The 13,205-nt window shown below is 34.4% G+C and overlaps 1 protein-coding gene across 1 annotated transcript; it reads left to right on the top strand.

Moving 5' to 3' along the window:
• Positions 1-1,788: 1,788 nt before the first annotated feature.
• On the top strand, positions 1,789-12,916 carry LOC120087739 (la-related protein 1A). Its single transcript, XM_039044625.1, has 15 exons — positions 1,789-2,521; positions 3,448-3,967; positions 4,169-4,328; positions 5,004-5,094; positions 5,361-5,432; positions 7,000-7,258; positions 7,380-7,548; positions 8,496-8,565; positions 9,197-9,301; positions 9,392-9,732; positions 9,904-10,047; positions 10,135-10,198; positions 10,706-10,851; positions 11,077-11,181; positions 12,342-12,916. The coding sequence occupies exons 1-15, from the start codon at positions 2,273-2,275 to the stop codon at positions 12,490-12,492; spliced, it is 2,646 nt and encodes an 881-aa protein (XP_038900553.1). The 5' UTR covers positions 1,789-2,272; the 3' UTR covers positions 12,493-12,916.
• Positions 12,917-13,205: the final 289 nt, after the last annotated feature.

Genomic DNA, 13,205 nt, shown 5'->3' with positions numbered 1-13,205 from the left:
CAACAAACAAGGTAAAATGATCACAAACACCATAGTGTTTCAACTTATGTAATATCTTTTGTTGGAAGGAAAACCAATTGTATCATTTTCATCCTTAATAGAAAATAGTAGGAGTGTTTAAAAAACTTGATAATCCGAAAAAAAACAATTAATCCGACCCAACCCATATATTTTGGGTCGGGTTATCAATTCATTTGGGTTGGGTTGGGTTCAAAAGAAATGAAATTTTTGTGGGTTGAGTTGATTCATAGATTCATCTAAAATGGTTAAACTAACCTGAACTTATTATTAACTTTATAATGTATACTTTTTATTTATGATACAATCATATATACATATATTTATTTAAGTTTTATCATTTTTTGGATAATTTATGACTCTTAAAAACAGTTTTTTAGCACTATGAAAATAATATAAATTGAAATTAAGTTGTTGATCTTAATTCAATATATGAAAATAATTAAATCGATCTTTTACATATTAACAACTTACTTTCTTTTAGAACAAAAATAACCAATCAACCCGAACTAACTCATCTCCAAATGTTTCGTGGTTGGGTTGGGTTAGGTTTATCTTTTAATAAAGATTATTTGGATGGAAGAAATTAACAATTTGAACCATTTGATTGAGTTAAAAAAGTCTTTCAATCCAACCCTCAAATATTCCAAAAAAATAGTGTGGAGTTAATGCCTTATTTATCTAAAAAACCTCTATATTTTAAATTAACTTACACAAATTTGATTTTTAAGGGCGAAAAAACAAAAGTATTCACGTCACAAAACTAATTCATTCCCTAAATAAATAATTTGTCCATTAAATATTAAGTAAGTAGGTAAACATTTGGTAAATTTTATTCAATATTTTAAAAAACCAATAAAGAAATCTAAAGCACGTGAACCAAAGAACTAAATTAAAATTTCCTCCTCCGACCAATAAAAACAATAATAATAAACGAAACAAAAATTTAACCCCATAATTTTGAAATTTCAAATTTATGGTTGTACTTCACACCTTGTTAGAACTTAGTTTATTCAGTGGACAAAATTATCAAATTGATCCTTGTGATTTACATAAATTTACAAAATGTTTACTCGTGCTACCAAATCAAAATTCTAAGTAACAATTAATAACAAGTTGATGTCTTTCATTTGATTAACTCTTTCGAATCGATTGCACTAAGATGTATGATAGTAAAAAAAATAAGAATAAGAAAATAGATTGCTAAAATTAGGAGGTTTAACTAAATTCCATAGATAAATTGACATTCCAAAATCAATCAGACTAAATCGAAATTTAACACTCGTAAATTCCAATACATGGATGCACAATTATTCTAATGCTCGTAGATGTGTGAGTTCGAGTTTGATATGAGATGTCGTATTTATTGTTTTTTTATTTGTTTATTCTTTCAATAAAACAATATTAGAATGAGGATCAAATGTTTAAGTTTAGTATACCTTAACATTTTTTTAATAAAATTTTTAATTATAAATCTAGTTTATGGATTCTCGGTAGTCTTTATTAAGTCTATACTTTTGTTTGAAAACCATTTAAAAAGTGAAAATGACAATGAAAAAGACATTTTTTTTTTAATAATGACAAGGTAGGGTAAAAATCATTACACACAAGAAAAGGAAAGAAACCAAGAAAATTCTATTATTACAAACTAAATTTGAATTTATGAAACTGAGACAAGAAAAAACTAATTTGAAAATAAAAAAATGATTGGGAGAAAAATATTGAAGCATTGAAATTAAGAAATTATAAATAGAGTAGAGAATGGAATTGTTAATCGAGAGAGAAAAGAAAGTGGGGAGTTTTAGTGGAAGCTCCAAATAGGAAGAGAAGAAAAAAGGGAATCGAAGGATATCGGCCGATTCCCTCACACATTTGACAGTCACAATTACAGCTCAGTCGCAGTCCTTTCTCTTCCTCCTTCTTTGCCCTCGCTATATAAATTCTCTGCAACTCAATTTCACTCTCTGCTTCCGCCAAACTTCCTCATTTCTCCTTCTCTCTCCTCTTCATTTCACACCTCCCCTGCTTGCTTTGCTTCATAAACCCTAGCACTCCACTTCTCCGACCCTCTATTGGCCGCTTCTTCCTCAAACCCACCTTTTTTCTTTCACCTTCTTTGATCCCTACTCAAGATAGTACCTCCATTCACTTTGGGAGCTTCTTGATTCTGGGCTTCTTCCAATTTCACTTCTTACTGTTTTTCCCTCTTCAGTCTCCTAGGAATCTGGGTCTTGCTTTGAATCTCCTGCTGAGAATGGTGATGGTGGACACCGAGGTTACTGACGATAACAAAGACACTAATGGCCGAAAGTCTCCTTGGAAGACCCCGGCTGCCGTCGATGGGAAGGACACGGATGCTCCTGTAATGGGAGCTGATTCTTGGCCTGCACTCGCCGACGCCCAGCGACCCAAAAATCTCGATGCTACTACGTCTGCTGTGTCTTCTGATTCAGGGGAGGTTTCTGATGGAGTAGCTCTTCACTCTCCTTCTTTAGGAGCTCAGGTCAACTTCCCCCAAAACACGCACACACACACTCACGGACGAAAATGGTGGTTTCAGCATATAACTTACAAAATAGCATAAAGTAAATATTGTGGGATGCAACTATTAGTTATTGGTATCCGCTTTGACTTATTACAGATTATCATATCCTTGTAAACTTAACGACTCCCATTATTTTAGCGTGCTACAGAAAATTTGGAAGTTTCTTTTAGGAGTTTGATTTTAGCTTCATTCGTCATGGTTTTGTTTTGTTTTGTTTTTTCCCGTTAATTGGTCATGAATGAGCTAATTTTCTTAGACATTGGCCTGATGCTGTTCAATCAGTGTGCAAAATTTTCAACTGCAACATACCATTCAACGGAGGTTTTCTGGGTTTTCGCATGTTTTCCTCATTTTCTCTCACCCCTTCCACCCACTATTGGGGAGTCTCTGAATTTGGATAAATATAATGCTGCACGATGGCGAATCATTTTCCCGGTGAATAATGCTATCTATGGAGATGCCTGAGCGAGTGTCAGGAACCCTTCCAGCCTCTTTTGGGCAGACTGTTTTACTTCAGTTTCCTTTTCTCCTTTTCCAGCTGATTCCCTCAGTTCCCTTTATTCTGTTATTGTTCTTTATTGGCTATCTTGTTTTCTTGACCTGAAAATGACAGAAAATCTCTGTGTATGTTAACACAAACAATTAGTGTAATCTTTAAGAAACTAAGATTAGTAGTTCAATATTCCTATAAATGTCATGTTTGTGTTTGGCATGAAATTCAACCAGTGAGTATCCCGGTAAAGTCCATCACCTATAGGCTATAGCTATGAAATCTTGTTAATAACTAGTTACATTCCTGCCACTTATTGACTTATTATATCCAATTTATTTTATTTTTCCTCTTGCATATAATTAAATGGAGATCATATGGCCCTTTCAATCAGGGAGGATATGCACAAAAGTCACCTGCCTCTCGGAATCCTAATTATTCACACAAGAATTTCCAACCACATCATCAAAAACCAGGTTCTAAGCGCAACCCAAATGGTGCTCCACATGTCTCTGTTCCATTTCCTTATCACCAACCACCAATGCCTCCGCTTTTTCCACCCCTATTACATCCTCCTCATCTCGCTGTTCCTGGATATGCTTACCAGCCTCGTCCTGTAGCTGGTGTTGAAGTACATATGATTAAGCCTGGCAATGAGGCACCAGTACAAGCTTTTGTTCCACCTGTTGAGCCTCCCCCACGAGGTGATCCAAATGGTTATGTTGTTGGTATTCATAATAGAAGACCTAATATGCAGGAGTCCGGTGTTCATTGGAACCATGGCTGGCATCATCAACGGGGATTTAATCCAAGAGACAACATTTCCATGCAACATGGTGCTGGACCACGCCCTTTCATACGACCACAGTTTTTCTCTCCAGCTCCTGGCTTCATGGTTGGTCCAAGTTTTCCTGGTAATTATGCCATCCTAATTACCCTTGAGGTGTCTTGAGATATTAACCTCCTTGTTCCTCTTTATTCTCTAAGTAAAATAATCTGCTACACAAATATTTGAACTGCTCCAAATATAAATATGTGCTGTTATGTTGTTGGACTATACTAACATGAAATTATTGATTGTATTAGTTACCACCAAAGACTTCTATGTTATGCAGGACATGGACCTATGTACTATGTTCCTGTTCCACCTCCTGATGCAATCGGGAGACCTCCTCAGTTCATTCCACACTCTATTAATCCAAGGGCTTCAATGCTTCCCCCAGACTTGCTAGCACTTCGGGCCAACATAATAAAACAAATTGAGTATTATTTTAGGTAGGTCAACCATCAATCTAGAAAGAGATTTTCCCCCTATTTGTTGAGAATATTGAGACTTTGATACTTCTTTACATTAGATTTGCCGCATGTTAAGAACCGTCCTTTTATATATTCTATTTATTTATTCAGTGTTGAATGCTTTTTTTTTTTTTTTTTTTTTTNATTTGGTCTTTGTCTTTGTTTTATTTTTATTTATTTTATTTTTTTGTTTTTGTTTTTTGTTTTTTGTTTTTTTTTTTTTTTTGAGGATACAGAACTTTTCATTGAAATGAGGAAAAGAGAATAATGTTCAAGATACAAAGATATAAAATTAAGACGAAAAACCCTTCTACAACAAAGCGCAAGATCAAAGCAAAGAAAACTAAAACAATCCAAATAAAACATTAGAACTCTTCATTGAATGCTTTGTTGTACCTGGATTTTGGCAATATTTGTGCTTAACCTTTTTTTTTTTTGGGTGGATTATTCTTTTATTACACTTAGACAAGTATTTCATTCCTATTGAATGTAGCCTTGTTATTTATGTTTTTGCTTGGCCTTCTAATTCCAGTTGGAGAAGCTCTTTGACAGTTCCCTTGCTGGTTGAGTATTACTCATCTATTTGTAGCTTTCCACTTATCAATGGATATTTTCTCGTTTGTTATATGATCTTGGGTTTTTCTTTGGTTGCAGTAATGAAAATCTGAAGAATGACCATTATCTAATATCTTTGATGGATGACCATGGATGGGTTCCAATATCAGCCATTGCTGAATTCAAAAGGGTATAGTTTAATATTTATTGGAGTGTTTCAGAAAATAAGCCCTTTTTTTCCATCTAGTAGATCTGTGACTCTGTCCCATGGATTCATGATATTTATAATCATGACATTATGGAACATGTGGTGTACTGATAGGTTAATTGTACCTTGCTGTTATCATGTTCATGATATGTATTTGGCCTAGAAATTTCACATTTCAGTTATCATGTTCTAGTAATTCGAAGATTTATTCGTCGTTAACATTTTTTTCCTTGGAATTTTGGTTCCAGGTTAAGAAAATGAGCACTGACATTTCATTTATCCTTGATTCTCTGCACTCATCTGCAAGTGTCGAAGTTCAGGTATTTATTATTTTGTTTCATGGCTTTGTTGTTCGTTTCTGTATTTTTGGGGCAAAAGGGAATTCATATGAATTATCTGGGGAAAATATAGACTTCAAAAATCTGATGACAATAGGTTTTATTGATTTGAGTTCTAATTCATCCCCGTTTAACTTTTTCCTTTTTTAATTGACAACCCTCTTCTTTCTATCAAATTTACTTTTCAGAATAAATTAAATATACTTGGAAGCTATATTATTGCCTAGCTCTTTCCCCTGTTAGATGGATGCAGAAAATTTTCAGTTGGCTTGAAATAATTTTCTTATCTATTTATATTAATCTAAAATAACACTCATTCAAATAAATATATTTGAAGCTACCCACTTAATTCCTCAGGCATTTTATGTTGCTTGATTCTCGACGTAGTAGGAATTGGAGCACATGCTTCTTCTTCTTGGTATTTGTATTTAGTTCAATTCATCCTATGAAATGCATTGAGCAAAAACCTTGAGACTGCAAGGATTCTAGTGCTGCAGTTAGAATGATGAAATTTAAAACTATTGACTTTCTGCAACACTCTTTTCTTGCCGTCATATTGAGAAACCTATCTAACTAGAATGCTATCGTGTTGGTTGGTATCTAAAGTCCACAGCTTTAAATACCATAGTTTGATAATGCCTTTATTTATTCATTTTTTTTTTTATTTATTTCAGTTTTTAACTTTTAATGTGTAATTCCTAACTCTTTTCTGAACGCATGCAGAAATTAATATCTTTCCTGTTCTTATTCTCGTTTTAAGATAGTGGGATTGCCGGGATGGCATCCTGGCTGCATTTTGAACTTGTACAAGCATTTGGTTCGTCTTACTTATTTTAATGAATGAAACATTGCTCCTAGTGTTACTAAGGTTTTATTTCTCATGGAGTTGCAGCATCGGTTTTTAAGTTAGGTGTGGAACATACTCGAATGTGATGATTTAAGATACGAAATTGATGCAGGACAGTGGAAAGGGAGAGAGTAGAAAGATGAAGAGATAGGGGAAGAGAGAAGTGTCCTTTTGATGAATTTGGTGTTTGAGAATCTGTTTTGGTCCTTTCCATATGAATGAATTTTGAAGATCCTTCTTTTTAGTGATGAAATGGTGGATTGTGATCGCTTCACCAGTTTCTATTTAGCTAGTTACTTGGTTTGATGAGGATGTACAGATAGAGCAGAGGTGACAATTAGCGTTTTGCTAGGGATCTAAGGATAAATCTGAAAGTATTCCTTTGAATTTAAGGCAGATTGGTTGGATGTGTGCTTGAATAATGTGGACCTCAAATATCTATGTGATGGCTCATGTAGCAAAATCATAATCCATGATTTAAACGGTGGCTTAATTCTCTGACATATTTATATTGGACTTTTCCCACTTAAATACCCTCTGCTTTACCAATACAACTGCTGTACCTATGTGTGCAAATGTACTTGAAGAAGAAGGATCCAAAGAGTATTCAAATAAAAGCATGTATTGAAAATGAATTAGAAACTACACAGGCTTGTAATAAAATGAATTCTACTTTACCTTACAAAACTTAATCTTCTGCAGGGTGAAAAAGTGCGAAAACGTGATGAATGGTCAAAGTGGATTCCAGTTCCTGCAGACGCTAAATCAACATTAAATGTTGAGACTTCATCTAATGTGGTGGTTGAAACTACTAACTCTTTGGCGGATGAGAATGCTTCAGATGGTTGTGGAGTGCTGCCATCTAATGATAATATCAAGTCTTCACTACTTCAGAGTTGTTCTCGGGAGAAGTTCCAAAGCAGGGACAGCCTGGAAGTAGCAAACCTAGATATAGTGGAAGGTGATAGTTTGATTGTTCAGCTTGATGGAGTAAAAAAGTACTGTTATGAACGTAGTAGTTCAAGTGGGAGATCAATTCAATAATCATCTGTTGGTTTTGTGCTGATTGTAACTTTGTTCAGAACATTCTCGTGGAACTGTGCCTCCTCAAGGCATAGAGATTTCATCAAACGTTGGTGCACATACTGTTGATGACCTTTCAAGCCAATTTTCAAGCACTTTCATGCTTGATGAAGAGCTAGAGATTGAACAGAAAACGGTAAAAAAAGATGATTTGACTTCAAATGGAAGGTATATGATTGATTCTAGCTTGGTAATTTTAGTCCGTTCTTTCCTTGTAGAATGACCATAGGCATTATACTTAAGAGGATAGAATAAATAAAACAAGATTATGTTTTTATGATGAAGGATGCGATTGATCCATGTTTGTTTGTTTATTGTTCTTGGTCACTTGGTGGAGGGATTTCAATTGGTTAATCTCACTTGGTCAAACACTTCATTCAAATCACTGTAAGACATCCTTTTGTTTGAAAAACAAAACGTTTGTGGATACATTTGTGTAGCTTTCTTTTGGGAATATTTTTTTAGAACAAACCGGAGAATTTTGTAAGGATTAGGGTTTCTAGATGGTGTTTTTTGGTTTTTGCTTACATAAGAAGGTGTGTCTCCCTTAAATCTAATTCCCCAGCTTTATTTATTTATTTTTAAAATTTTTATTTTATTTTATTATTCCCCCCCTTCCCCCCCACCCCACCACATTTGAGTGCCATTCAACAATTTTATGGATGCTTGGGAGACTTCTTGCCCTCCGTTAGATCCTATTTAATGCAAGACTCCTCTAAATTCTCTTTCATACGCATACAAATTTCTTTGATTTCTTCTTCATATCTAATTTCTCCTTTTCTTCCATGCATACAGCATACCTTCCATCAATTCTTTAGTCTATAATTACCGATAAATCTATCTTTCCTCTCTCTCATGTTGATGTCTTGCATGGTTTAGTGTTATAGATTTTATCGTACAAGTATGATCTACCTGGATCGCAACAATGTTGTTTGGCATGATCCATTGTTTGTTGGAGAGTTATTATGATTTTTTATCGTTTTCCTTAACACACACACACATATCTTTTCACTCTATACAATGGATCAGATCCATTGGTGTGGTGATACAATTTGTAGAATGTTCTAAGCTTGTTTTGTTTTTATTTTTTTAATTTATGTTGATAATCCATCAAGGATTGACGAAGACGATGACGAGATTGCTGTCAATGATCAAGATGTTCAGAGACTTATTATTGTCACCCAGGTAGATGTTATTAGGGAAAATGATCTACTTCCATGTCGAGCAACTGCTGCTCGCCTTCATAACATTAATCTTATTTTTTATATTGACATTTGATGAAGATCAAGTCAAAATATTCATGTCATCTTTTTATATTGTTATTATCTGTTGTTGGATCATGTACGAACCTTGAGTCAATCTTTCATCTGAATATTCTTATTGAGAAGTGTAAGAAATCAATAAAAGTTTTGTTGTCCCAACTTTTCTATATCAGAGGATTTGCTTGGTTTGTGTTCTGGAAGATAAATATTTACTTGGAAATAAAACTACCAGTGTATTAGTTGGTCATAGTTGCCCCCAGTCTGATATTGTGGCATTGCCATCTTTATTTGGTAGAATTTTTTGTTTCTGATCAGAAGCAGTTGTGCTGGTAACTAGTTAAATGAATTTAGGATAATTTGTACTTTCAAATAGATTTAGTGCCAGATACTGTTTATTTGTGTTTTATGAGACTGTATTCCCCTTACTGATGGCAATTCTCGAATTTCCCTTTTTTTTAATCATCCAGAAAGTGTTCACGTATACAGTTCATGTCCTATTCCATTTCTTGTATGGATTTTTTTTAAAACAAATTTCCACCATAATTGCTTTGCAGAATCGTGCCATCGAAAAAAGGTCTGCAAATGGAGGCAAAGAATCAAAATCAATATCTAAAGAGCTTGCTTCAACAATAAATGATGGCCTTTACTTCTACGAGCAAGTTGAGAATCTACCATCCCTCCTATTTTGTGTTTATGCAATTCTTTCCTCCAATTTTGAATGATCGTTAAAGTTGTTTTAACATGCTAAGGTACTGGAAAAAAAACGTTCTAATCAAAAAAAGAGCAAGTGCAACTCAGAGAATAGGGAGGGAACCTCAAGATTATCTAGCAGTGCTTCAGGATCAGCACGGTCAAAACCTAGTGAACATTCTGCTGGATACTGTGGTTTGGATGAAATCGGGAATGCTAGTCCCAGGAAGAAACAAACTAAAACTTTCCCTAAACAACAATCATCACATAAGCAACGCTTTTTCTCCAGCAACTTTAGAAATCATGGAACGAGTCGGAACTCTCTTGGCATTGTAGCAGAGAGTCCACCTAGTAATTCTGTAGGTTTTTTCTTTGGTTCTACTCCCCCTGATAACACAAGGTTAGTCTGAAAGAGCCATTATTTGTGTATAAAATTTCATAATATAACATCTCTCTGCCGTTGAGAAAAAGGAAGTTACTTTCTTTCAGTTTCCTAAACAAATAAATCATACTCAAATTGCTTTCCCCTCACTTTTATGGGGCTAATACGGGTATGGTTTCATATTTACAGCTCCAGGCCATCGAAATTGAGTGTTTCTCCTCATGGAAATTTCCTTGGCAATAGTCCACCAGTGGGTTCCCTTCCCAAGTCCTTTCCACCCTTTCAGCATCCCAGTCACCAACTTCTAGAAGAGAATGGTTTTAAACAGCAGAAGTAAGACACTCATTTACTTATGAAATATTGCTCAAATATGAGGATAGAGGCTTGTAACGTGAAGTCTGTTTATTGTTCTCATTCTAGGTACCTTAAATTTTACAAAAAGTGCTTGAGCGACAGAAAGAAGTTGGGAATCGGTTGCAGTGAGGTGGATTACCTTCCTAAACATTCCCATCCCATCATATTTATTGCATCTCGGACAAAAAATTATGCATGTGCATGGAGTTGCCATAAACTGCATCTACCATTGGGCCTTTTACTTATATTTTATGTTTAAAGCCCAGACTTCTGGATTACTTAATCTGCAATGGTGAATCTTCCGTGAAGATATTCATATGAACTTCATTAATTATATTTGATCTTTCATTCTTTTTTTAATCATTGCTAGGCAAAATGAGGACAAATTTTAAACATTATAAGGCCTCCCTTGGCTTATATCTAGTGAAGTTTTTTTCAGATCTATTCTTCCGTCATGCTAACTCCTGCTGTCTTAACTGTTTATACCGATTTCTTTGCCTTCATGGTTATAAGTAATAACACACTTGGCTTCTGGGAGTTTACATTGTTGAACAAATTCTTATATAGTTGATGCTACCAATTTTTTACATTTACCTTTTATATACAAGTTCTCCTCTAAAGTGATCTATTTATGCAGGAAATGAATACTCTATATCGGTTTTGGTCTTATTTTCTTAGAGACATGTTTGTCGATTCAATGTACAATGACTTCCGAAAATATGCTCTGGAAGATGCTGCTTCTAACTATAATTATGGAATGGAGTGTCTCTTCAGGTTCTACAGGTATTGATGATAAATCGTGCTTTCTTTTTCTTCAATGCATCGTTTACATTTTTCTTGCTTACTTGCCATCTTAACTTCCCTTAACTTCCCGAAGTTTCAGCCTGACTCTGTTCCCTATAGTGTTCACTTTTCTAAGCATAAATTTCTTATATGAATGAAAATTAGGTCCGGAAATAAAATCTTCTGGTTTGCTTTAATAAATTTGACCATATTTTCTGGTATCAGTTATGGTTTGGAAAAAGAATTTAGAGAGGATCTATACACAGACTTTGAACAGCTTACCCTCGAGTTTTTCCAGAAAGGAAATCTTTATGGCCTTGAGAAATACTGGTGAGTTCTTACGCATTTTCTGTTATTTTCAAGGTGTTTAAATTATGACTGCATGCTTTAATCTTATTAAGTTGCTTTATCTATCACAAGTAAATTGTTGCACTAATGACGAAATTATCAAACAGTAAACTGACAATTTTGTTCGGTGGTTTTAGTGATCGCAAACAATAAATAGAGGAATGCTGTCTTCTATAATTTATGCTTGGGGTTCTTATCATGATAGACAGCTTGTATTTGATCTGTTGGAAAAATGACGTAATGTGAAAATCTGATAGGATAATCAATACATTTTCGTGAACATTACCTACCAGAAGGGTGGCCTTCATTCTTGGAGAAAGGCATGAAGGTTAAATTATTTAACTTCAGTCATATGCATGATCAAGAGGAGGATCTTTCCACCCTCTTTTCATTAATAATGAAAAGTTTTGTTTCATTTAAAATAAAAAAAGAAAGAAAAACAGAGGTTCTTTGAAAGTTCTTGGGGAGGAGGCCTGGACCTATCTCTTTTGAGTCTTTTTCAATTAAGAATTTAAGCTATTATTTTTTATCCCCGGTTCAAAACCAGCCCGCCCCTCTGTAACTTTATAATTCGTTTGCAGTGATTTTGGCTTTTTTTTTTTCCATAGTGTATTCTTTCATTGAGAAAATGGAAGTTGGTTTATAAATACACACACGCACATATATATTAAAAAATAGGTTAAATTTTACGAAATACCCATGAACTTTGAGGTAGGTTTCAATTATGTCCCTAAACTCTGAAAAGTTTCATTTGTACTCTTTGAAAAAGTACCCTTGAACGTCAAAATTAGTCCCAAAAAGTATATATTTTCCATTGAAATCAAGATTGAAAATTGATGCGACAGTTATAAACACATGCCTTCCAAGGTCTAGTTCTCTCCCTGCTTCGAACAAAGCTTCAAAAGTAACTGGCTTCAGCATTCTGTCCCCGTTCCATAATAGATTTTATGGAAAGAGTCTTCTTCTTCTTCTTGACAGTTTGAACGCACTATATGATATGCTTTACTTTTGATCATCCTTTCTTTAGACTTGGAAGTATCATATTTCAGACTGTTCATAGGTTGAAACTAGTCAAGTTTTCAATTCTTCTTCTGCTCCTTCTTTCAGCCGATTGTCTTAACATTATTATGTGTACTTGGCAGGGCTTTCCACCACTATCGTAGACAACGTGATCAGAAAGAACCCCTAAGAAAACATCCAGCATTGGATAAGTTACTTAGGGAGGAATATCGTAGCTTGGACGATTTCCGTGCTAAAGAGAAGGCAGCAAATGTAAAAGAGGATGGGAATTAGAATGATGCGATGAACATTCCAATTTTGAACGACATTTCTAACAACTTGATAGTTTTGAGTTGAGGAGCAAGTTTGGTTTTGAGGCTAAAATGGCTCTGTACATTATATAAGTAAATGGCCTCTGTAATGGCTGTGCTGCTGAGGTTACTTATAATTTGAGGTGAGGCTGTTTCTGGGGTATATGCCTTCATTTTGGTGCTGTGTTGCCTGCCTGCAAGCTTGAAGGAGAGATCCCCATGTTGTCTTATTAGTCACATTTGTTTTATCTGTGGACTGTAACATTGTAAATAGGAGAAAAGGAAATTTTGGATAAGGGAAAAGAAAAGAAAAAAAAAATATTGTTGTTTAGGCATTATGGAAATTGAATAAGAAGAAAATTTATTTTTTTTTTTGGCTGATTATTTACTCTAATCTGTTTGTTTGGCATTAAGTGTTACCTACAGAAGCTTGTGAATTTTGAAAACTTCATTTTGTACTTCAACACTTTTTGTCTTCATTCTCTAATTAACATATTTATTTACTGCCTTAAAAGATGGTTCGTATTGAAGCAAGGGGAAACATGTCTTCAAGAGTAGATCTTGATTTAAGTGAAAACAGACCTATCTTTTGGGGAGTAGTATTTAAACTTATTTTTTAAAAGTTGTTTTTCTTAAGTAGTCATGAATTTTATCAATTAAAATTGCTTTTGCTATTTTAAAGGTAATTTCAAGCAA

Source organism: Benincasa hispida, chromosome 10, assembly GCF_009727055.1.
Source record: "Benincasa hispida cultivar B227 chromosome 10, ASM972705v1, whole genome shotgun sequence".
Lineage (NCBI taxonomy): Eukaryota > Viridiplantae > Streptophyta > Magnoliopsida > Cucurbitales > Cucurbitaceae > Benincasa > Benincasa hispida.
Note: the sequence above shows the minus strand (reverse complement) of the source record. Positions and strands in the feature narration are given on the sequence as shown.